The 24894-nt window shown below is 35.4% G+C and overlaps 1 protein-coding gene across 1 annotated transcript in view; it reads left to right on the top strand.

Moving 5' to 3' along the window:
• The window catches only part of DNTT (DNA nucleotidylexotransferase), a 94912-nt gene that overhangs the window by 15030 nt on the left and 54988 nt on the right, over positions 1-24894 (top strand). The window contains exons 4-7 of the mRNA XM_010564904.1: positions 6502-6672; positions 7932-8003; positions 11041-11164; positions 12510-12642. Coding sequence (XP_010563206.1) covers positions 6502-6672; positions 7932-8003; positions 11041-11164; positions 12510-12642 — 500 coding nt within the window. The remainder of the gene's footprint in view (positions 1-6501; positions 6673-7931; positions 8004-11040; positions 11165-12509; positions 12643-24894) is intronic.

Raw genomic sequence — 24894 nt, 5'->3', positions numbered from 1 at the left:
TATTATTATTCCATTTTAAAACAGACCTCAGGAGAACCTCAACTTTAATTTTATAATCAACTTGGGAGCTCTGTAGGTAGAAAACCACTAACTGAATGCATATCCGTAATACCATGTACTGTCTTACTGACATAGCCTGCTTCAGTAAAAATTCTTCAGACGGTATATCAAAATTGCAAATTTCGTAAATGTATGTGAAGTGTACACCTACCCATAATGAACTCGTAGTTTGGTCTAAGGAGCAAATGTCTCTTCTCACTTTTAAGGTAAGTGGGAGGGTGCTCCCTAAAATACAGACAGAATATAAATACACCTGCACTTTTTGGCAACCCAAATTTGTATGTATACATCAAGTCTATGCTGCTTTCTTTCACCACATTAATATGTGTAATATACATTTAGCATTTTATGTTTCTTATTACACTGTGTGTTTTTATCTAGGGCAGTGTTATGTGATTGACACTCTCACTGCATTTTTGCGCTCTGTCAGCAAATCTTTTCTCGAAATTGTCTTGTTTTCTTTCACATTATGTGGAAAAATATGGAAACTTCTCAAGAGTACCACTCTTCTGTTGGAAGAAATGAACCTGTTATTATTGGCTAATATGAGGAGCAGCTGGAGCTAACATATTTATTTCTAATAACAGTGTGTATACAAGGACCCTGAGATCTTGCACATTACTGTTATTCTCATTCTTTCAGCTCCTTTGTTTCTCCAGCTGATGTAAGATGATGTGATAAAATCTTTGGACCTGGACACATATTGGGCTTTTCAGTTCAGATACCAAAAATAATAATAATAAAAAAAATCAGACTGAACAAAAATGGATAATTTTATTTATTTGGAAATCACTTTAGTCAACACTATAGGTTGGCTCAAATTGCTTAATTCTCCTTGAAATAAGCACCTAAAATTGTTTATTTTCTCTGTGTATACAAAAGGCATTCACATGCCCTATGTCTCTTCCCATTGACACGCAAAATTAGGATTTACACTGGGGAAAGTGAAAAGAAAATTATTTGAATGAATAGTTTGCTCTAAATCTCTTTAAAATCACTTTGGTCAGTTCTGAATGGACACCAAACACTGGCAACAGCAATGTGATGAGAACTAGGAGCCACCCTTTGGATTTATGACTTACTAAATAAACTTCAAGTAGAAAACAGTGATTGAGAGGAAAAGCAATTTAACTCAAATTGCTCTTCTGAGTGTAATAGTCCTTCAAGCAGGTATCATGTAGGATTTTGTTGTTGTTGTTGTTTAGCACACTTAGCTATTTAGGTCTTTGGTGGATTAAGTTCACCTGTACAGTGGTATGTTTTTTTTTTATTTGTGCTGCAGTAGCATTTGCAGGCTCAAGTAAGATAGAGGCCTTTTTTATAAGAGATGCTATACAAACACATTGTGAAAGACAATTCAAGCCCTGGAGAGTTCATAGCCCTAATAGGCAGCAAAGGAAAGATAGCAAGGGAAACAATGGCAGAGAGGTATGAAGCAGCTTTCCAAGGTCACACAGCAGAGGAGCAGTGGGTATAGGCATGGGAATAACACAAGTGCTCTGTCCGTGAAGCTGTAATGCTTTTTTTACAAAACAGATTAGATTTAAAATATGTTCTTGATAGTATAATATTGGTGATATCTGTTCTCACAGAGTCTTAAACTGGAGGAAAAGACTGTTTTGCAAGTAACAATGGAACTGCTCTGATAATCTTGTTGAAACAAGCAGGACAGTATGAAGCATAGCATGGGACCGTTAACTTCTTTTGCTTTCCTGAATGTGAGTGGACTCATACTCTAATATTCATGCTGAACATTATCGGGTTAGCTGTTCAGCAGGCATAAACCAGCATAGCATTATTGATTATTATTTTTTTCCAAGAATTGTTCTCATATATTAGTTGAGAATCTTGCTCTTTGCGTTGATTTCAGTGTTCTGATTTTAGCATTTATAATATTTTAGTGTGCATTTTTACATGTGCAAGATGCTTACTGGTAGCTTTGCTTTGTTAATGATATTTTATCTTACTAGGTCTTATGCCAGATATTAAATGAGCTTCAAAGTTCCTGTCAGTACATCCATCCTCTTCCTTATTTCTAACATAATTCAACAAAATCTTTGTGTACTTTTGTATCTGACCCATTGGGATGTGGAAGTCCATTCCATGCCCAATGTTTTCCATAGCCCAAGTCTTACCAACATACATACCACAGTTTGAGACACAGATGGAAAATTTGCAGTAACTGAAGAACTGAAATGTAGCCCAGCTATCTTTCACATTTAATTAGAGCAGCCCCTGCAGAGTATGCCAGAGATTATGAAAATCCCACGTGCTGGAAATCTCTAGAAATTTAGTTTCCCATTAAACTAGAACCTTTAAAATGGGCAATCTGAGTATTGATCTGATTGATAAAAAGATGGTGAGGTGCTTGGTAAGAAATACAAAGGTTTAGAATAAATCAGGGGTCAGTAACTTTCCTTTTTATATCGCTGTAAGTAGATTTCACTGGAGATCTAATAGACTGCAAACCTTTTCTCAGCTAATATAGGAGTTTCATGTGCTTTTCCCTTCTGGAATAGTGTTCAGTATGGACTATAATATTCAATAGGCAGCAACTCCACTTGGAGAGCCGTTTCTTTCTTTTTTTAAAGCAGAAAGATTTTATCAAAAAGAATGTCAAAAGCAGTTTTATGTAAAAAGACAGATCTGTAATTAATTGCAGCATTTGCAGGCAATGTTTTGTACAGGGAATAATGAATATTCAATACTATTTAATTGTTTATTTAAAACAGCTTAATGAGCTTCACAAAGGCAGGAAAACATTGAAAAATGCCAACTAGAATGATAAAAACGCTTTGATTATATTTTCTTACTGGCTGTCAGCAGCCTCACCATCTTTTTATCAATCAGATAAAATGCTACATGTGATTGTTTTTTCTCAATAATGGTGGTGACACAGCTTTTCTGAAAACTGCCCTCCTGCTACTAGGAAGGGGCTAATACCTCTCTAAAACAGCAGTGGTGCTGGTATATGCAGACACATTTATCATGATGGCTGATTATTCAGTGTAGAATATATCTATTTAAATGTGCATGTGAGAGGCTGCCTGTTGGGAGTGAGAAAAAACATCCCTAGACTTTGAGCTTCCTAATCAAGAAGATGACTTTGCCAGTCTGTCATTACTACACACAGCTGAGTAGGTACTTATGAGAACTGTTTTCTGTCTATGTATTTGTCGTGTACAGACTATTTTATCAAGAAGGTAACAACTATATCTTTTTGTTTCTGTTCCCTGATTAATTCTCCTAGTGTTGACTGGAGTAAGAAATTTCTTGCCAAACACTGCTTTCTTGAGTATTCATGTGCATAGATTGTAAAGAGAGAAAAAGAAAGAAAAAGTAATCATAATTTTGTGACTGTAAACCTCAGTTAAAGTAAGAATTAGCATCTTTCATTGCATAGAAGGAAAGAATCTTTGAGCTGATAAAGAATAAAAAGAATAAGAACTTGAGACAGCATCCAAAAAAACCTCACAGCACAGGAAACATCTCATTCCTGTCACCCTACTGGTAAAAAATATATATTCCCCATTTGCTTTGCAGTACTGTGTATGCTGTATTTGTTCTTCCATATGCAAAGTGGGATGAATCCATGCTGCTTGTGACCTCAAATTGGTAGTTTCCCTTTTTTTTGCATTAGTTTTCTTTCTAAATGGGAACTATAATGTGCACCTGTCTTTAACCAAAAAGTATGTAATTAAATACAGCATAATCTGTCAAGCAAATAAAGATCTTAAATGTGGAAAAAAAGAAAAAAAGAATAGCAGTTGAACAAATCCAACAATTAGCCACTGCAAGAGCTTTAAAGACAGCTGTAAGGAAGCTAAGTTTTTGTGCACTATTTTTGTAAAAAACCCCCCCCCCCCCCCCCCCTTAAGGAGCGTTTTCCACCCTCCCTTTGATTCCTTATACCCAAGCGCTAGCTGTATGTAAATACTGGTATAAACTTCCAGATCAAGCATCTTGCTAAACAGCTCTCTATCTCAAGAGATCTTTCATGAAATGTTATGAAAATGGAATTGCACAGCACTTACTAATCAGGGTAGCTGATAAATAAATATGCAGCTAAGGGGAGGCTTCTTTCAGTGAGATGGACAACAGGTGACTGATCCTTACAGAGATCAAGGAGTGAAGTTATACTGGTGATACAGAACAAAGCAAATTCTCTATAGCAAGCCCTAATTAATTATTTTTATACACTTTAACATGGTAGCACAGAAAAAAAAAAGGAAAGTGAAGTGGGTTTGTTCAGCTAAGGTGCCTACTGTCAAACCAATTAAGATCTCATAGTTTTGATTCGTTAAGAGGAAAGTTTCGCAAATCCTAGGGTCAGTAGAGAACATTTTCTTGCAGATTGTGGTTTAAACCTTCATTTTGCTTCAATGAGAATATAATGTTTATAATCTGAGCAACACGACATATCAGATGGTCCGTTTTTCTAGAACTGAGCAAACAATAAAATGTAATATGTAAGTAATCTACATTCATTTGTGAGAAGCACATTTAATTTTAAGAAGTTGTTCTATTTTAATGATCTAAATGATTGTACCTCAAGTAAAATCTTTTCGTCGTTGTTTAAATCAGGCTGCATTCCTTCAGTGCAGGATGACAGATGCTGTTCTCAATTCCACAGATGTAGTAAAGGGACTACTTCACTGGATTTGCTGTCACGTCATTTAGTGGGCCTGGAATTGACTCCAGTTCACCTGGAGATATTACTCATCTAGCATTTAGGATGTGCAAGGCCTGCTGTTTTTTACTTGCCTTTATTTTCCGATATAAAGCACATTAATGCTAAGATAAAAACCAAAGCAAAATCTAAATTATTTTTTAAACTATATAATGATACATTTAATTACAAATTAAATGAAATATGAGCCTAAATATGAACAGTGATTCCATAAACACTGAGGGCAGGAAAAGCTGTTCAATCTCATTCCTTCTACTCTCCACTGCAGTCATTGTTCTAGTAAGCCATTTGCTGTCAATGTCTGTATCACAGGGCGTTACTCATCCTTATTCCAAAACCATTTCTGAACAGACACTTGGACTACTGCTCAGTGAAGAGATAATTGCAGGCAGATGCACGCTGACAGCAACTTCTTTGTTATTTTGTAATGCCTTGTGGGGCAAAGAAGAAACAGGAGCAAGTTGGAAAAGAGGAAGGATATGCAGCAACTGATATAGTGGGACATGTATCCCTTTCAAGGCCGGGATCTGTTAGCTGCTCTTTAGAGACTTTACTAAATGGTAAGAAATGGGATCTCCAGGAGGAGTGCAGGACACAATGCAGTGCCGGAGCTTTGCAAGGCTGGCTTGTTTATGGTCTGTACCTAGCCTACCCTGTCCCATTTGAATGGTGCACAAGATCATCCCTAACAGCCAGGCGTGGGATGCATTTTAGATAAATATTTTGAACAGTATCTTCTGGAAATGGTACACTCTTCGGTGGTTTCTTCGGAGATGTTTAATTTTGCAGTCTTTTTTGAGGTTTTGTACAAGGTTTCATTAAGAACTCAGATTTCCAGTTGCTGGTCAGCTGCAAACCTTCTTATCTTAGGTTCTTATCTTAGGTTATTCACAAACTTTTTTTGCAGCATTTGTTCTCTCCCAAAACATAGTTTTTCATAGTGGGAAACGAAAACCTGCTTCTTTTCTCTACCTCTGTGTGATCTGTTCCCTGCATTTAATTTCTAAAAATTGTTGCTATTAAGATATATATATTTATTTTTTTTCATATTCTGGGAGGGAGGGAGGGAGACTCCAAAGCTACATAAATGACATATGGATAGTTTACAAATAAATAAATAAATAAGTTGTACTGGCAGTCTCCACGTAGTTTTGAGTGCAATGTCAAATAAACCAAGCCATGGATAGCTGAAGAACCATAAAGAAAATGTTTTTCTCTTTGCATAGGTCATACATCTGAAAAAAAGAGGAAAAAGTGAGTTTGTTCCTTAAATTCCTAAATGGAAGCATGGCTAAAAGATCAAAAAGGAGGTGGTTTCCAGTATTGCCAGAGACTCCTATTTGTTTGTGTCTGAAAATGAAGATATCATGTACTGACCTGCTGGATTACTTATGTTTGGACACAATTCTAAAAATTATGGTGCTCTTTCACATTGATTTATTAGATCTGCACAGAATATGGAAAGTCTATCTCACAGAAGGTTTTAAAGTTTGGCTTTGTTACAGATCGGATTCTTTTCCCACATTTGCCTCTCAAATACTGTTTTTATGATATCTGGAAAATTTCAAGTGGTTAGAAAATTATGCTGAATTTTTTTTTATGAACTCTATCTTTTCACCTTAGTATAAAGAAATCTTTCTTGAATTAGCATACTAAGTAACCTTTCTAAGGAGTATACTGAATAGTTTAAGCTTTTATTAACCTTTAACTTTTTTCTACACCTGTCCTGTCCCCCCCCGCCCCCTCGCCAGGATGCCCTTGAGATAATGGCTGAAAATTATGAGTTCAAAGAAAATGAAATATTCTGCCTGGAATTCCTGAGAGCAGCTTCTGTGCTGAAATTTCTTCCATTTCCAGTAACCAGAATGAAAGATATACAAGGGTTGCCCTGCATGGGAGACCGAGTCAGAGATGTCATTGAGGTAACGTACCTCTGAATTATCTGCCAATTGATTCTTTTACAGATCTACTTTCAGAGGTCACAGAGTGCAGCATTGATATCTGTGTGTATTTACATAACCTTCTGTATTTCCTGTAATAACATTATATTACCCTTGTTACTAAGAATGCACTGATTTCTGGAAACCTTTTGTAGTAACATAAGGTTCTGTCATGGACCCCCTGCCCTTAGGAATAAAAGTAACTAATGAATAAATACAAATTAGTAAATAATGCAGTATCATCTTTGTATGTATTTTTTTTAAAGGCTCACTCCGATTTGGATGTGACAGGTTAACTGTTAATAGTTTTCTTCATGTAACTTCTGCCCTTGGCAGCATCAATTTGCTCACCTGAATGCTTTATTAGAAATACTATTTTTGCAAAATGGTAAGTATTTTAATACTTTAATGTTAAATCCTACCTTGCTATGAGTTATAGCAGAGCCTTTTATCTAGGTGATGGATGAACTTTACATTCTTACTGGAGCTTTGAGTATTCCCTGCATTTTTCTTTAATTCTTAGCCTTTTCAGGACCCCACATCTCAGGTGCTGTTACTCCAGCAGGCAGCTGATCAGGGGGTCTCAGCTGTCTGGAGAGGTCATTGCTGACTGCTGTGATTCGCTCTGGCTCCTTGTTTGCCTCACTCCACCAGCTAAGAATGTAGCCCCTGAAGTGCTCTTTGTGCCTACTACCTGGGGACTGGGAATTCAATTATGATGCCACAGAAAAAAGGATGATTTGGGGGGTTTTATTGCTGGGGGTTTTTTTGTTTGTTAGTCTTTATCAGAAAGATGAAAGGAACTGTACACTCAAGAAAAAATATATCTGTTCTTATAATGTTCTTTTAAGAGAAGTAAACTCAACCAAATAATGAAATCTAATTTTCAGGACAACTCATTGATAGCTTATGATAAATAACTCTTTCTGGCTGTGAATTTATGAGTAAATAAGTACTGCGAAATATATTCCATGGTCCCAGTTTCTACTTCATCCTTGAGTGAATTTATGAGTAAATAAGTACTGTAAAATTTATTCTGTGGTTCCAATTTCCCCTTCATCCTTCAGTAATTATCTGTCTGAACAGGATTGCAGAATTTGATCCTAATGCAATAAAACAATATGCTTGCTGAGGATGCTCTTCATGTTTTTACAGGTTGTTATGACTTTCTTTTAGATTAGTTTACTCAATCTTACCATAATCTTGATTTTTTTTTAAAGTAACGTTTTTTCTTTCTTTAGGAGATTATTGAAGAAGGAGAGAGTTCTAGAGCTAAAGAAGTCTTAAATGATGAACGATACAAATCATTTAAGGTAAATCTTTTGAAGTTTGTTGCTGTTGTTTAAAATTGCATATATTTTCTTCTGTTTAGTAGAGCTTAGACATTACTACCAATTTTATTATAAAGAAACAACCAATATCAAGTATAAAGAAAGAAAGGTCTTGAATAAAGAGAAAGGGAGAGAAACTGATAGAGTAAGGAATAATGGTGAAATCAGTTACCTTTCTAATTAATGTGATGCATACACAGCTGCTCTTAAGCTTGAACAAAACAATCTCTTTTTCCTGAAAACTAATGCAATGCATAGTCTTTGCTGTAAGTTTAACCTGATGTTGGGTTTATTTTTTTCCTCAGCTGATTATTACTATAACACTACACCATCTTATTCTGGCATTAAGAGAATACCAGGTGAAGAAGATGACTCAGATCTATTTTAATTCTCTTTTGTGTGAGGCAGAAGGAAGAGGACTGGAGATACTTCTTTCTTAGGCAGATTGTAGGTTCAGTGTCATGGTTACACTTCATAGTTACAGGGAATCTAAACCACACAGATAATGCAGTTTGTATTTCTAAAATTTTCAGTGAATTCTGCACTGGAAAAATATATACTGCACTTTTTTTTTTTAAATTTTATCTACAGTTTTAATATCTAAAAATATCCTGTTTGTGCCTTCAGAAAAATTTAAATCAGAGTAAAAGGAATGGGACTGTTTAATTCTCCCCTGCATTATTCACTTTTACTTCAGCTATTGAGCTCTTCCATTCTCTCTGACCCATAATACAAGTATGAAAGGATGTTCAGTGATAGTTTTTGATGCTACCTGTAGCAATACTCAGAGAAGAGGTGTAGATTCGCATGTATAGCAGAATTCAGGAACTGAACCTGCTTATTAATGGTAATAAAGTTTGAGGATCCGCCATTAAATTTTATGTTTCAGGGTTTAAGAAAATTTCTTGGAGATCAGAATAAAACCTATCAGGGGACAGATTATCTCAAATATGCTTTATGCCTTGTTTCACATGCCAAATTACAGCAAACTTAAGTGACTCTCTTGTTAGCTGAGTACAGTCTCAACATTTTGACTAAATTGACTGTAGCCAGTTTTTTCCAACAATTTTTTTGTGGGTTTCTAAGAAAGCTAAGTAGAATCCTATAATACTAGTGAATTTCTAAATTTTACTGTTTAGCATGGTTCTGGTAACGGCTACAAATCGCTGATCATGACTTAAAAGATCACCTCTCGTCCCAGGACCACAGTTGTCAAACAACTGAAATAAATTATACAGTCTATGTTTGAGATGTAGGGTACGTGAATGACATGGTCAGTTTGCCTCGTTACGGAAGTGGATGCTGCAAAGAACAAGTTCATAAAATTCACTTTCACCAACTGAAAAAGAGCAATGATTGCATACACAATTGAAGAAATGGGCTACTTGCTACTCACACTGCACTCTTGGCAGTGTCTCTAAATTGACATCTATAAATATATTGAATAATAACAGATCTTAGTATGGAAAGAAAAAAATGTGGTTGTTTTTTACTAAAAATTTGAACAGTGGCATAGAATCCATTTTCTTTAGTTCTCCATCCCAATATTAATTAAATCTCTTGGAATTGTTCTAAACCCAGTAATAGACCCTTTTGGAAATATTTTAGTACTAGCAAAAACATTAAAAGATAACAATCTAAGTATTTAAAAAATCACATTCTTTCATAAACACCCGTGATTCAGACAAAGAATAGGTAATTTCATCCATTATATACAAAATGTAGGGTAATTGCTATTTAATATTTAATTCCTATTTAATATTATCCAAGATTTTAATTTTTCTCTTTTCTTTATCTTGATTATTTCCAAGGAATTAATCTCTTTAGAAAAACACAAAGTAAAGCTAGTATGGTTGGAATTCAGAGGTTGTAGATTCAATGGAAAACAGCAGTTATTCGTGTCTTACACAGCTACTCATTGAATTCTATGAAAGTACAAAGAAACTATTGAGAGCTTCAGTATTGACAAACTGAACATAAAGAATGTGCTTTTGGGCAAGCATGAAAGTTTTCTCTCTTGCTTTTATGTCGCTGTTTGTCTGAGATATTGATCCACTGAATAATGCTTGCAAGTGTGACATTTTTGCTTTACATCCTTTTTTGGGGAATAAGTTAGTGTACAAAATTACTTTGGAATAAATGGAATATAACCCTACTAAAACTTCAGAGACTGGTAGATTTGGCCTTTTTTTTTCCCCCCCATTGGACAAAATAGTGAAATCTGTGCTCCAAGTAAGAAGTACAGGAATTGAGCTTGGCTCACGTGAGGACTGAAGAATTGTAAGACTGTTTATAATATGCAAGCGAACAAAAATTACCATTTGTACTTGAAATTGAATCCCATTTTGGAAAACAGTATTGGCGTGACCTCCAAACGTACGTTTTTTATAGAATGCAGCATAAGAATAGATTAGTTGTCTTTACATATTTACCATCTGTTTCCATGCACCACTAAGACGCATTGCCCTCGGTGCAGAATTTCAAGGGCCACAGGGTTCTCACTGACCCCAACTCTTGGCAGTGCTGCAGCACCAACATCATATGTACAGCTGGGAGCTGGTAGTGCATATAATACAAAATCATAATGTCGGTCAATGAGGAAGATAATCTTGAGACATCTCTTATTCTGTGAAGTCAGTGTAAGGGAATCCAGCTACTTAACATTATTATTTGCATTTCTATTAAGAAATGCAGTAAAAATAAAGATCACTATCCTTATTTCAAACCTTAGTTGAAAGTGTACATTTAGGTAAATCATGTAAAGATGCTGGAGCTGCTACTGTATTATTGTTTAGATTTCATTTTAATGAGAACTGTCCATGTATAAAAAACAATTGTCTGTTCAACGTAACTATGCAAAGAAAGGAAGCTGAATCTGTATGTTTGTATTACAGTATCTTCAATATAGGATAAACTCTGCCCAGTGTTTCCTGTCAAACCTCGTTGTTACCTATTTATTGTTAATTCATTGCTCCTTGAGAAAACAACACTGAAATGTGTGTTCTTCCACTGACCTTAGCTGTTTACCTCAGTCTTTGGAGTGGGAGTGAAGACATCTGAGAAATGGTACAGAATGGGTTTACGAACTCTGGAAGAGGTAAAAGCTGACAAGACCCTGAAGCTGTCAAAAATGCAGAAAGCAGGTAAGGTGAAAGTCTCATAAAAACTTGTATCTCAGTGCTCTAAGAACTTGATAACAGAATCAGAGGAGGAGGCAAAGTTCACTTATACATCCATTTCTTGCTGCAGTGTCTTGTGAATATTAAATTATTAGGTTAAAATAATGTTTGGACTAACAGAGCTCCTACTTAAAAATGGTGTCATTCAAAACATATGAATATGCATGGTTTTTTAATTGCTTACACAGATACCCAATGAAATCTGCTCTTATACACAAAACTATTGATGGGTCATTATTGCACAGATCGTGAAAAAATTACAACATTAGGAAAGCCCAGAACTACTTTTCAGAGGAGACCTGTCTCCTTCAAGGCAGCCCTACTTTAGTGATAAATCTAGATTTGTAATAAAGTACTTGTAAAAGTACTTCCATAATCCTAGCACATCAAAATTTTAAAGTGTTAAACATGGTCAACTGAATAATGTTGCTTCCCCATAGATTTGCGTGTGTGTGCACGCACATGCCATGTCCCTAAATAAAGGAACTCATTTAAACAAAGGAATCAGTTACATTAAGAGAAGGGGATTATATAACAGGACATTAACATAATGTAACTTTATGTTTGCATTAAACCCATGTGTTTTATGTCACCTCAGTAGCCCTTGGATCAGCTTGCCTGCATTCATGTTCCATTGTCCTTTTTTCTTTTGCATATCATATCCAAATGTGAAGCAAGCTGCAGGACTGGGCTTTTTTAATACAAGCTCTGTGATCAGACATAAAGATAGCTGGGATATTTCACATACCTCTGAGCCCTATACTTGGGCAGAATCCCATCATTTTGGGAAGAGCACCTTTTAAAGCAGTATGCCCCAAAATGCCATTGATGGGAGCTGGTAGAGAAGTCAGACTAATTTATAAATATTCAGGTTCTCAGCAAGTGGAGCAATTATCCTGAATGCTATGTTGTTATAAATTGAAACAGCAAATTATAATGACTAAAATATATATAAACTATAGGAACAAAGATGAGGGAAGGAAGAGGCTGTCTCTTGCCTGTGATCCCCCACACCCCAAGCAGGAAGCTGACTCCAGGAATGGCAGGGAGGAAGGAAAAGACTTCTCGACAGGCTGGATATAAATATATTTGTTCCCACAACAAGTCCTGTAACAAACCTATAGTTTCAGGTTCAAGATCAAGCATTTCTTAATTCTTGCCATTAGATAAGGTTCCCTTGCCCGTGCTATGAGTTGTGTGGTTTAACTTCTTGGTGAGAGGTGGCTATTTCACATGGGGCTTACATAACAGTATGTAGATTTTGATAATTCCACAGAGTGATTGGCACTTTTTTGCCTTTGATTTCCAGGGTTTCTCTACTATGAGGACCTTGTTAGCTGTGTATCTAAGGCAGAAGCGGATGCAGTAAGCTTGATTGTCAAGAATACTGTGTGTACGTTTCTACCAGATGCTTTAGTTACCATAACTGGTGGTTTCAGGAGGTGAGTGAAAACAAATGACGTCACGTGGTTGTTTTATTCTGGTACACACAGAATGATGTTTGTGTCTTGGAAAAATCAAAGAATCTTAGTAGGAAAGTATCAGAGGGTTTTTTCCATATTTTTTTTTTTTTTCCCCAAACAGGAAAGCAATTCCCAGGTTCCTATGTTTTATTACTTCAGATGGTTGGTTTGTCGGAACAAAATCTAAGAATAGCGTGCTGGAAGAATTATGTTTAGGTCACGTACCATACTTGAGCATATTTTTTCTTTTCTTTTGGTGGCTCTGAATTCCCAAGACTGAGACTATTGTAAGGCCATGTTGAAACAAAGATATGATAGCTTTAAGGCAATCTTGTTGGTTTTTTTTGTTTGTGGTTTTTGGGGGGTTTTTTTGAAGAGAACTTGGTCATATGAGATTGAAAGGTGCTAAGGCAGAGTTTGTAGTGTTGCAAGTATACTTTGCAGTAAACACTGACTAAACTGAACATAAAGTACTGACTAAACTGAATATACACTAACCTCTGTATAGCTAGGGTGATCTCAGAATTTCTTTCCTGGGTGATTTTTGTTCCTAAAGCTTTTGATCTTGGTTTGCAAAACCAAACCCAAACCTGTTGCTCAGGACATACACAATTCATTCTTTCAGCACTTATTTGAGAGCTTTCCTAAAGCCACACAGCAAAGTGTTGAGACTGGGAATAGTCTTCAGGAGTATTGGGTTCCTTGCTCTGTACTCAGTCCCCCATTATGTCACTACTTGTAGTACATGTCATGCTCATAAACCTAAAAAACTTAGCACCTTAAATCTCTTGCTGCTGAATTTGTTACTGTGTAAAAGTTTGACTATGTTTTTAACACAAAAATATCTTTCAAAAAATACTGAATGTATTCTCTTAGAACTTAAAATACACAGTTCTATCACTCTCATGCAACTTAAAATGGTATGAAAGCAAAAAGACAGAAGAATGCTAATAATTAATTATCGATTGTGTGATTTATTATTGTAAGCCTACATAGGCCTGCATAGACTCACTCTGGTGCTAAATTAAGACCTTACAGGATGTTTAATTGCTATATACATACACAGTGATTAAGATGAATGTATTTTATCACCTTTGTGCTCCCTCATGATATTTGTAATTATTCCTTGTATGTCCCATATTTATTGTAAGAATGTTTGCAGCCACCAGCTACATGATTTCTATAAAACAGTGTGGTCAATAAGAAGCATTAGGCTCAAGTATGAACCCTGGCCAAAGGTATAAGAACAAGATAAAATTTTATATTCAGAACCTCAAGTGTCATTATTTTGTGAGTCCTTGTTTAAGAGGCATGTGATGGCAATCTCTTCCCACTGATGCAAATCAGTCAGGGACCTTGCGTTAGTAACTTGGATATAGCTGATTAACACATGTCTAGATGGGTCAGAGAATTGCAGGGACAGAACTGTTATCACACTGAAAATTCCCAGTTTCTTCTGATATGATGTATTTGTGAGCTTTGTTGGCAGCATAGTTGTTTGCAAAGTTGGAATCTCACACATCAAATGTAAGCCTGTTGTTTTGCTTATTATTTCAGGGTGATATGATAGTTAGCCATTCTCTTTTTTGTTAAGAATAAGCTTTTGTATCTTTAAATGGGTGTGTCAAACCGGAAGAGAAATTATTTAAGTATCTAATGATGCCTTCAGTGAGTAATCCTGTATATTAATTATGTGCCTTTAAATATACAGAGCATATATTAAAAAAACTAAGTTTCAAGATGTCAGTCCTAAATGATATTTTACCAGCCCATGGAAAACAAATACTGCAGCGTAGGATTTGTAGAAAACTTGATTAAATGGATTGAGGTACCTTTATTAAGCACCTATATTTTAATTACTGGACTGCAATAGAGTTGACTACTCTGTTCTTTTTTGCCTGTCTCGTATAGTGGCAGTACTCATCAGCATGAGGTATGTGTTAGCTCACTAGCTCGTAGTTTCCAATTGACAAATTATTATTTGTTTCTTTCATCATTATGTAAATATTTTAATAAAGGTAGGCAAATTTTATTAATCAAACAATTTGATTCCCTCATACTACACCTTGTACACTACTAACATAAGAGAAAAAATAGCTTGTGATTGCTCTGAATAATATATTAATTCCCCAGGACCCAGATTTGTCTTGTTTTGTATATTTGTTTCATAACTTGGAAAAAATAAGCCGTTGTTTGTGTTCCTCCAGATTTGACTGGAGAGTTGAAAGTCAGGAGTCTTATAAACCTTACTTACTATGCAGGACGACTGGATGAATTACAAGGAACAGAACTTCCATTAGCAATCTACAATCATGGAGATTCAAAACGGTAGAGGTGAACTACAGGAAAGTTACATTCTTTTTCCCAAACTTATCAAACACACACATGGCTGGATATATTTAATGATTTACTAGACCTTTTCCATTAGATTCCTGGAATTTCATGAAATCAGATGTTGTAGTATTTCTTTTAATCAAAATTAGGAAGCATAGTATAAAATTCCAGTAAACAATAGCTTTTTTTGAAACCCCAGCAAACTTGTTCATGGACTTCGGTTTGATTTAGCTTTCACCTTTAGTATTCTGTATTGCTTCTTGTACTCGTCTTAATGCTAGTTGGTGTTTATAGCAGCCATAATCATGGATGATGGTAGATGAACCATGTTTCAGGTATGGACGAAGGAGCAGCTCAAAAGATTAAGAGCAAACACAAGAGAAGCCACTATCTGAAGTACAAAAGCATCAGGGCATCAATCCCTCAGTAGTCAAACTGCAAGCACAAGTGCAAAACCAGACTTGATTGGCAGCTGTACATTAGAAAGCAACAGGAAAACGAAGAGCAGGATGGACAACTGACAGTGAAAATGATGGAGTCTTGAAGAGAGGAGACAAGGATATTTTGAGCACAGGTTTTACTGATAGTCTGGAGACTGTGTTAGGACACTGATCACTGCTTGTGTCAGGGAAGCAGGATTGCAGGATTAAGCCAGTGGTTACCCATTTGCTGATTATGTAGTACTGGGGACTACTGTTTGCATATTTCTAATTCAGAATGGTGGAAGTTTCAGGGGGAGAAAAAGGCCATAAAAAGGAAGTGAAAATCAAATTACTAAGTTGGATCTGTGTGGTTTAATCAAAATACCAGACCTACAAGTTGTTAGACTGAAGCATGAAAACTGGAAAAGCTAATGAAATCTTATTGAGAACATACCAAGACCTGTTTCTCTGACCCATTGCATACAGTTTATTTCCTCTTTTGCTCTAACATTCTGTAGTTTCAGCTTAGCCCCAAAATTCTTTCTTTTACCTCTTCTCAAGGGTCATATTACTGAAGGAGACTTCAGTGTCTGCTACTTCTTTGATGCCTTTTCTTTCCGACTCTTTCATCTTTCTGCCTGTCTTCACAAAACAATAGCTTATAAAACATCTTTAATCAGAGGTGCTTTCCATGTGGTTTTGCTTGGAAGTGGTAACAATACTATGTTTGGTTGAAGGCAACTCTCTTTTCAGCTATCTGAATCCATAAAGGAATATGAAGACTTAAAAGTAACTGAAATAAAGGTTTGTGATGGCAACCTTTCAGTATCTCCCTAATTTGAAATCATTCAGGAATAGAAATGAATAAATTGATGAAGTCTGGATGAGTTTATCATTTGTTACTCCCCTACAGAAACACTTAGCTAACTGCCTGTTAAACATACTCCTTGAGTTTCAGTTGGTATAGTTTCATATGAGAAGTTGGGAGAATTTTTTAAAAATCTTTTTCTGACACTTATCTGGGTCATTTTGAAACAGAAATTACAACACTGAAATGCACAGAAATACAGAAGTAGAACAATTGTATTTATGAAATAAATAAATCACACCCACACGGTGTGGAAAGCATTTCATTGTCTATCTAGTGAGGCCTATCAGCTCTACTGTAGAGAAGGAAGTATTGAAAATGCTGATAATGCACTATAAAGCATACCACGGACAATGTTATCAGAAAGACTGAATTTGCCATGCAGTTTATTTGAATCAGGAGTTGGCATGGCATTAGTTTCAGTGCTCAGCCTCTCTTATTTTGAATTGCTGAGATTTAAGACTGTTTTCTTCTTAAAGTTAATGAGAGAAATTCTGAGGTGGGGAACAGCACCTCATATTACAAGTCACAAAAGCCACTATGGGTGAAGTTTCCCTTCCAACATTGAGTTAAAGAGAGGCCCTGGGATGGGGAGAAAAGAAACTTTATTTTAGCGTGCAACATCCCTGATTAGTACTGTGTTTGTCCCAACTATATCCAAGGCAGGAGTGTAGCTTAGGCTAATGTATGTTACCACTTTTAAATGAGAGTTAAACTGAGGACCTGAATTTTTTTTTCCTGGTTATTAAAATTGTAATTTTATTCTATGAGGAGATTTAAGTTTTCTTCAGTAGTAATAGCATTATCTCATCTTGTATATATTAGTACATGTTACAGAAAGTTTGATTCGTTTTAGCAAAGTGTTAATGCTATTATTAATAACATTAGCATCTTTGCAGGATTGTTAGTAATGACAAGTAGAGAGAGAACTTCAGACTACGCTTCATGGCAGTAAAACTGGAGTACTTTTCGCCTTTTCCCATAGCTCCATGTTAGGACATGGCTTCACAGTGACTTCAAGAACAGGTTGTCATGGGCTGAATCATTATCACCACATTCTGCACGATCCTGGGTTTTTTGCTAACTTGATTTAGCTGCTGATATTTGGTTTTGCCACAAGAGGTTATCTAGACTGAGGGTTTCCTAAGAGCAAAAATGCTTGGAGGAAGCATTGTATACTGTATGTAGTTTACAGCTTCAATCCCTGTACTGGTTATTCATATCTCAATACACACACCCACAAAACCCAATTTTGACTGGAGATGTTCAGAAAAGGATCTGGAATAAGAATTAAATACAATAATAAGGATAAATCATCATGTTCATTAACTGCATTTCCAGTATGGCTTTCTGTTAGCCTTTCTGTGTGCTTTGTCCACATGATTAACAAATGATTTACAAATTAGGTTTCAGTTTTCTTGTGTTCCATGTAGCACACTCGAATAGTTGTGGTTAGCTCTGCAGCAGCAGGATTGTATTGCTATGGTATGAGCACATAGTTACTATATCATCAGTAAGCACTTATTTTTTAGAAGTTACCTAGTCATCCTATTGGTATTATGATTTCAGTTCTGGCTTTCTCAAATGAGATTTACTTAGACATACTTTTGTTAGTTTCTCCCATCTTTGCCTTAAGATAGAGTGAAGTAGACTAAGGAGACACTTCGTTTTAGATAAGTTTTCATATTGCAGTTCTTAAGAAGGTGTCCAAGTGTCTTGGGCAGTGCATCAAGCAGAATATCTAGTGCCTATCATGTATTATTTGTCTTGGTGGGAGGCTAATTTCTCCATCCTGCATCAGTCTTCAGGGAAGTTTTGTCTCAGACTCTCTTGTTACTGAATTCTGTTCTAACATGAACCTAATTGTAGATCACTACCTCCTTGCTTGCATTTTATATTATCTTTTACAAATCGGGATTTGAGGCTCTGTAACATTTGAAGATAAGGACTGTTAACAGAAAAGCAATGAAGACAGCAAAGGACAGGGTCTGTGTGTTTGTCAGGCAGCACTGCCATGCTTTTGTATATTTGAAAATTTCTTTCCTGGGTGCAGTGACATTTCTTACAAGGCAAAGGAACGTATAAAGGAATGACATGGGACAGGACTGTTGTGTATCAAGAAAATCATTTAAGGATATCCCTCCTTTCAGTCTCGGAGATAAAGTAAAACGAAATGGCTGGGACAAGGAAACACTTTGAGAGATTATTTTACAGGCTCACGCCCTGATGAATAACTAATATTATTGTGGCACCTTCATTTCAGAAATTAGACTTCTATAAGGCATCTGGAATCAAAATTATCTAACTGTATTGACACATGCTCATAAATGAGAGGATGTGAGATCAAATGTATGAAGAATATTACACTTCCCAAGCTCTTGGTATATACTCAGGACTTCATGGTTTATTTAAGTAAGTGAGCTAGTCATGTGGCGTCTGACTGAATTTCTTCATAAATCCTGATAAAAAGCTCTATTTGACCTTTTCATATTGGATACTCCTAATACAAGTATTCTTTAGCAGGCTGTAGAGGTTCTACAATGAGGCTAGAACACCTGACATGACACCAAATCTTTGTTAGGTTCTGAGAAATAAATGTATTTGAAGTCCTATTACATGATTTTTTTTCTTTCTGATCAGATCTAGGATTAAAATAGTGCCAGATTTCAAACTTATATAATTAATTTAGTAAAAGTTTCTTTCATTAAGTTTTTAGACAAACTCCCAAGCAGAGGTTCCTTATTCTACTCACACCTTGTTGTTATAGTGTATCTTTACATTTACACTCTTCTTGGATATAGTGGTTTCTATGCTTTTTCCCTCCAAAACACAAGCTATAATAAGGTAAGATATAAGCTGTACCCAGATGTTCAAGTCCAAGTACTGTAATTTCTGCTCACTTTCTTCTACTGCTGTTATAAGAAGTTAATTTTTTAATCTGCTGTTATTTTTTTTGTCAGGGAGAAATGTGCTATAAAGGAGCTGTGGGGCAAGCGGTTCACTGAACATTTGAGCTGATACAGTAGTTTGCACACAGTCTAATTTAAGCAGATCCTGGAATAATCTAGCAATTCTTCCAGCAACAGACTGGAGACTATTTGGATATCATTCATGAGCACAGCTTTGCCTCTGATAAACTATAGTCCACTTTGGATGAGGCTTTTAACCCAGAGGTGTTCTAATCTGATCTGCTTGGTCTTAGAGCTTAGTAAAAGAGCTTCACCCTACCGAACTTCCTCAGTTTAGAAGTGTTTGACCTTGAGGTATTGGGATGCTGTGAATAAAAATATTCTGTAGCAGAAGTTAGAGGCCCTACAACTGGGAAAGAACAGAGGTCATCACTAGTTTCTGCTTCTAATTTTATGTAACCCATTAAAAAAATAAGTTGAGAAAGGGGAAAATAATTTTTATCCAAATTAATGGCTAGCTGAGTCAATTTAGACGATAATCTATTGGAGTAATTCAGACACTTCCTTTTGTCATTAGAGCTTTGATTATTTTTCCACTCATTTCATCTATTATTAGCCATGATGAATCATGAAGTAGAAGCTTATGAATAAAGTATCTGGGAGTCATGGACAAAAAAGTACTCAGCACAGTGTATTCTTTCAAAGCCTTTCAAAAACTTGATTCGGTATTTTTTACACACCCTACTCTACTCAAACCTTTACCACTTTCGCAGGTTTATCAGCTCATTAGAAGGATGCTGTTTAGTTATATACCTCTCTTCTCTCTAAAGCTACTTCAAGTGATGGGTCCAGAGTGGAGGTAGCAATGCTGCCAATTTCTGTGAAGCCAGAAGTTTTACCCTGTATATATAGAACCAGAAACTCCCTGGATTAGCCTTACAGTCTCCATGATAACTTACACCTCCTGGAATGCATTTGTCACAACCTTAACAATGTTTATCATTTTCCATATCCTATCAACAGTGGTGATGACTACTAGTAAGCAAGCCAGAGCAATACGAGTAATGTTTATAGAGCAAGATATGAAATCCCAGACTATATTAATTTAGCGCTATTACAACAAAGCCTTCTGTATTAGCTTTTTTTTTTCTTTTTTAACTGAATTGGACAAAATAAGAATGAAAACCAAAACTAGGGTAATGTATTTCCTTGTCAGGCAGTCAATCTGAAATTTTAGTTATGTACTGATCAGGTTTGTTACCATTTTAATTCTAGACAAAGTTTGTTTATTTTTTATGGAACTGGCTAAAATCTTTGAAGTTACTGCATTGATGACTGCTTTATGCTATTTACTGTATTTGTCTTTATACAGAGTATAAGGAATATTAGCAGTAGCATTTTCAAGTCACAAAGGCGAAGCAACATATCACAGGTATATTACTAGGAGAAAGATAAAGTATTGTCTTAAAAATAGGTTATTTCTTTACAGTTCACATAACAGTGTTTTGTTCATTTGATATCCAAATCTGATATTCAATGTTAAAATGAAAACCAAAGTGTGCAATTAATAGAAAAAATGCAAGAATTTCTAGTAAAGATGCAACTATTTCTAGTGTAATAACAAAACTACAATTCACAGGACTCTAACTGGTTTTGACCACAAATTCTAAGTAGGTTGCCTTTTTCCTGTAAAAGGTTATTTTAAAATAATGTATGAGACAAAGTTGCCAAATGATCTTGGGCTGCTAACTGCATAGATCAGTTTGGCCATTATCAGAGACAGAAATGCCCTGTAACAGAGAAACTGCTGATAGATGTGGTAAGATGCAAAAGTTTAAAACCAGCAACAATAAAATAGATGTGAGTCAGAATAACTGAAAAATTTGCTGTAAGCAGATAATTACTGTATACACACATACATGTACATACATAAATATAATACATACATATATACGCACTCTCTCTATATATGAAGAAAGAGCAGAATGACAGCTAATAATGGTATTCAATGAATTTTTCTCCTTTTGCCTTTTTTCTGATTTGCCCTTTGAGGTCACTTTCAATCGTTTTTGGTACATAATGGTCAGCCATTTGACAATTCTGAGTTTCTGAATTATATGGAAATATTTTTAGAATGCTTGCCACTGCATAAAACCAAAATGTTAATGGCTTCACTAAGTCAAATTAAATTTTAATAGCCATAGTTTAATTTTTCTTTTAGCCTGTTCACATCCTTTAAGTACCATTAAATGTGATTCAGTTGTCTTCTAATATCAGCTGACCTGAATAGCCTTTTCAATTAGCCTTTTAGATGAAGCAGATCTGATACATTTTAAATAAATAAAGATCTCTTTTTATTGGTTAAATGCTGATATTCACAGCTCATTTAATCCATTTATTGAGATGCAATGTCAAAAGAACAACAGTTTGTGCAATGCTGGTGAATAACGTGTAGAGATGAGACAAAAAAATCACAGCATCTTTGTTTTGTAGGTGGATGGAATTTAAGGAAGCGAACTCAGATCTATTTATGATTTTAAGAAAGATGCATGACTGAGAAATGAAGAAACTTATTTGCCAAGAAGTTACACATTGAAAACATCTTAGGAAACAGTGAGAAAATAGTGAGCTAGCAATGCAGATTCCCCTCATAAATTTATTCTGATGTCTTGCAAATAATCTAATCTCTAAAGAGTAAATGGATGTCCCATGTTTTTTAAATCTGTTCATTTTATATTAATGTATTATGTTTTAATTTAATCTTTTTATGGATTATTTTACTGTTTGCAATGTCATAAGCCTTTTACTTGCACAAAAAGTAATAGAAATTGTCAGAAATCTACCATAGTTCATTCAAAACATCTCTGATGTTTCCATAATTCTGTTTGATCTCGTTTTTGGTTGACAGTTTCTCAAAACCTTCACCATATAACAGAGACAGCCTACTGTGATTAAACCTTCACTCTGTATGGGGGCAGGCATGGGGAAAGAGGTTTCTGGGTTTGCTTCTGTTGTATCCCGTGCTGAGCAGTAATCTGGGGTGTCTATTATGTAGAAGAGCGAGGTTGAGGATGCTTTGGACTGTAGGTGTATCTTTCCCAGTGGCTGTGGTTATCAAAGTGCAAGAGAATGGTATTGTCATTAGCTAGAGAAGATTTCAGCACTGACTTCAGCTTTGCCTTCACTGACTTCAGCACTGACTTCAGTTTAGTTGCTTGTATGAGTGTCAGATTATAAACCTGCCCACAAGTAACTTGCTTTCTCCTGATGTAAAGTCCTAGCTCTGAAACAAATAAGAGTCTATCATGACTGCTGGCTCATTAGACTCACCTAAGTGGAAAGAAGTGGTGACAGCTGTCAGTACGAATAACAGTACTCCCAGCTCCAAACTCCAGCGGCTTGTGCAGTGGCACTCTTTAAGATAATATACCATTAGAATTCAAAAAATGTTAAAACAGATTTTGCATTATTTACACAATTTTCTAGGCAAGTTTGCCAAAGTGAATGTTTTGAAAAGTTATAAAGTGGGGTCATAATGCAACTATTTAAAGTCTCAATGTATCAATGAAATATACTTAATAACCTATATTCTACTGACCATTCCTATTTTAAAAAGGTTAACAATAAAAATTGTTGTGATTTTTATTATGCTAGATTAACTAAAAATTATTCAGTTCAGCATTTTAGAACAATTGACATAGGCAGTACTGAATACTATTAGCATTATGAAAATTAAACATGTAAGTTACTAACTTCTAGTATGACTTATATTGAAAACACTTCTCTGGTTTTTTTTGGAAGGGGAAATGCTCTGCCTTTCCTTAACATGATTCTCCCAAATACATAATTCTTCCAATATATAAATATGTCATTTTTCAGTGAGCATAAAACACATATTAAATAAGCTCACAAAAGGTCTTTTGCACAGGACTCGGGCATTGATGCTGATACAGTTTGAATACGATACCATTTCATCCAAAAAAATCACATCAGGTCCAATGGCCCCAGGCATTATTATAACATACAGTCTGGGGCTGGGGCAGGGAGGCAGGTTGCGTGATACAGAGCATGTACTAAAATTGATTTATCAGTATAATTTTCTAAGCTAGAAAATCTGCTTCCTACACTAATGGTGAACTATTGCTCTTTGAATGTTTTGGTAATTTGGGAGTAGATTAGTATGATATGTCATGGGGGAATAAAAGCTGTTCTGATTAAAAGGAAGCTGTACAAATAATTGGTACCTAACATTAACATGTACAGAGATGTATTCACAGACTGAATGAGCTTCATTTTCAAAATCTGTAGAGAGAATGACAAGTAATTCTTTACAAGAAAATCCCAGGCAAGATCAATGATGATAACCTTAGAACTATTCTGTAGCAGAGTCATGTTATATGTGCTGCAGTTAATTTGGAGTGCATGAAATAGGGCTTGTGCAGTTTGCAGGCTCATTCTTTTTCATGCTACTGATATTAGACATATAATAGGAATAAGACAAAGAGAGAATATGAATATCTAACTTTTAGTGAGTTTTGATTTTATCCCATGCTTCACTATGTGTAAGGAAGTCTAAATTCACTGACGATTTGATTAACACTTTTTGGAATTTTATTTTAGTGGCTTTTCACTAATGTTTGGTTGGTTGCTGTTGTTTTTTTTTTAATACTGGGGGACAAGACAATTTGTATATTAATATTTGGGAAGAAGTTTGATGAAAGGGGATGCTGACAATGTGAAAATTGCAAGCCAAAACATATCAGTGGTGTTATAGAACAGGTCTATACCCAGAAACTAAGACAGTGAATGAAGTAGATCATGCGTTTATATTTAAGGTTAGTTGGAAAATATCTGTCAAAGTGTTTATAAGTATTGTTTGTTTTCTGTGAAAATTTTCAATTCTTCATCGAAGAACTGGACAGAAATGTCATTCTCTTGCCTGGTAGGGGCTATAATTCAAGTGATTTGTGTATCTTTAGTGAAATGAGTTCTTTAGTTGGAATTTCTCTTTCATGATGAGCCTCAGCTATAGAATTTTCATACTATATTGTGTCATTTCACCTAAAGACAGGGCTATGTGCATCATGGAAGAGGTAGTCAGAGGCACAGAAACCTCTGTGAAGTGTTACAATGCCTTTTCAAGATCACTGAAATATTTTATTTAGGTTTTGGCCAAGAAATTGAAATGACAACTTGGATTAAAACATTTCTTTCTCATTTATATTTAACTGTCCACACAAATCCTTCTGCTTTCTCTTATTTTCCTGACCAACTCTGCTAAACCCTCATTGTAAATAGCAGATAGAGTGATTAGAGAGAGAGAGAATAAACTATCAACTATAACTATCATTCAGAATTTGTAGCAAAATCAAGCACCAGCAAATATTTTCCAGTCATTAGTGATTTTTTTAATGGTTGGGTTTTTTGGCCTTTTACATGGGTATTCCGTGGATGCATCATATTTTGAAGTACTGCTCTGAAAAGTGACAATAATCTGGGTGTCTCTTATAAATATTTGACATGAAGACAGCTTAATATCATGCACTGATTTCTGAAATGCTCAGCCAATGAATTTAAACAGACTGATTTTAATACTCAGGCTAGGAAGTATATTGAAGTAGGATATTTAAAATATACTACGTGAAAAGTATTTGCTGTAAATGGATAAGCACTAAGGGTTTTACAGGCTGGGGGGGGG

Source organism: Haliaeetus leucocephalus, unplaced genomic scaffold, assembly GCF_000737465.1.
Source record: "Haliaeetus leucocephalus isolate CR32 unplaced genomic scaffold, Haliaeetus_leucocephalus-4.0 Scaffold184, whole genome shotgun sequence".
Classification (NCBI taxonomy): domain Eukaryota; kingdom Metazoa; phylum Chordata; class Aves; order Accipitriformes; family Accipitridae; genus Haliaeetus; species Haliaeetus leucocephalus.
This window is presented reverse-complemented; position numbering and strand designations above follow the sequence as displayed.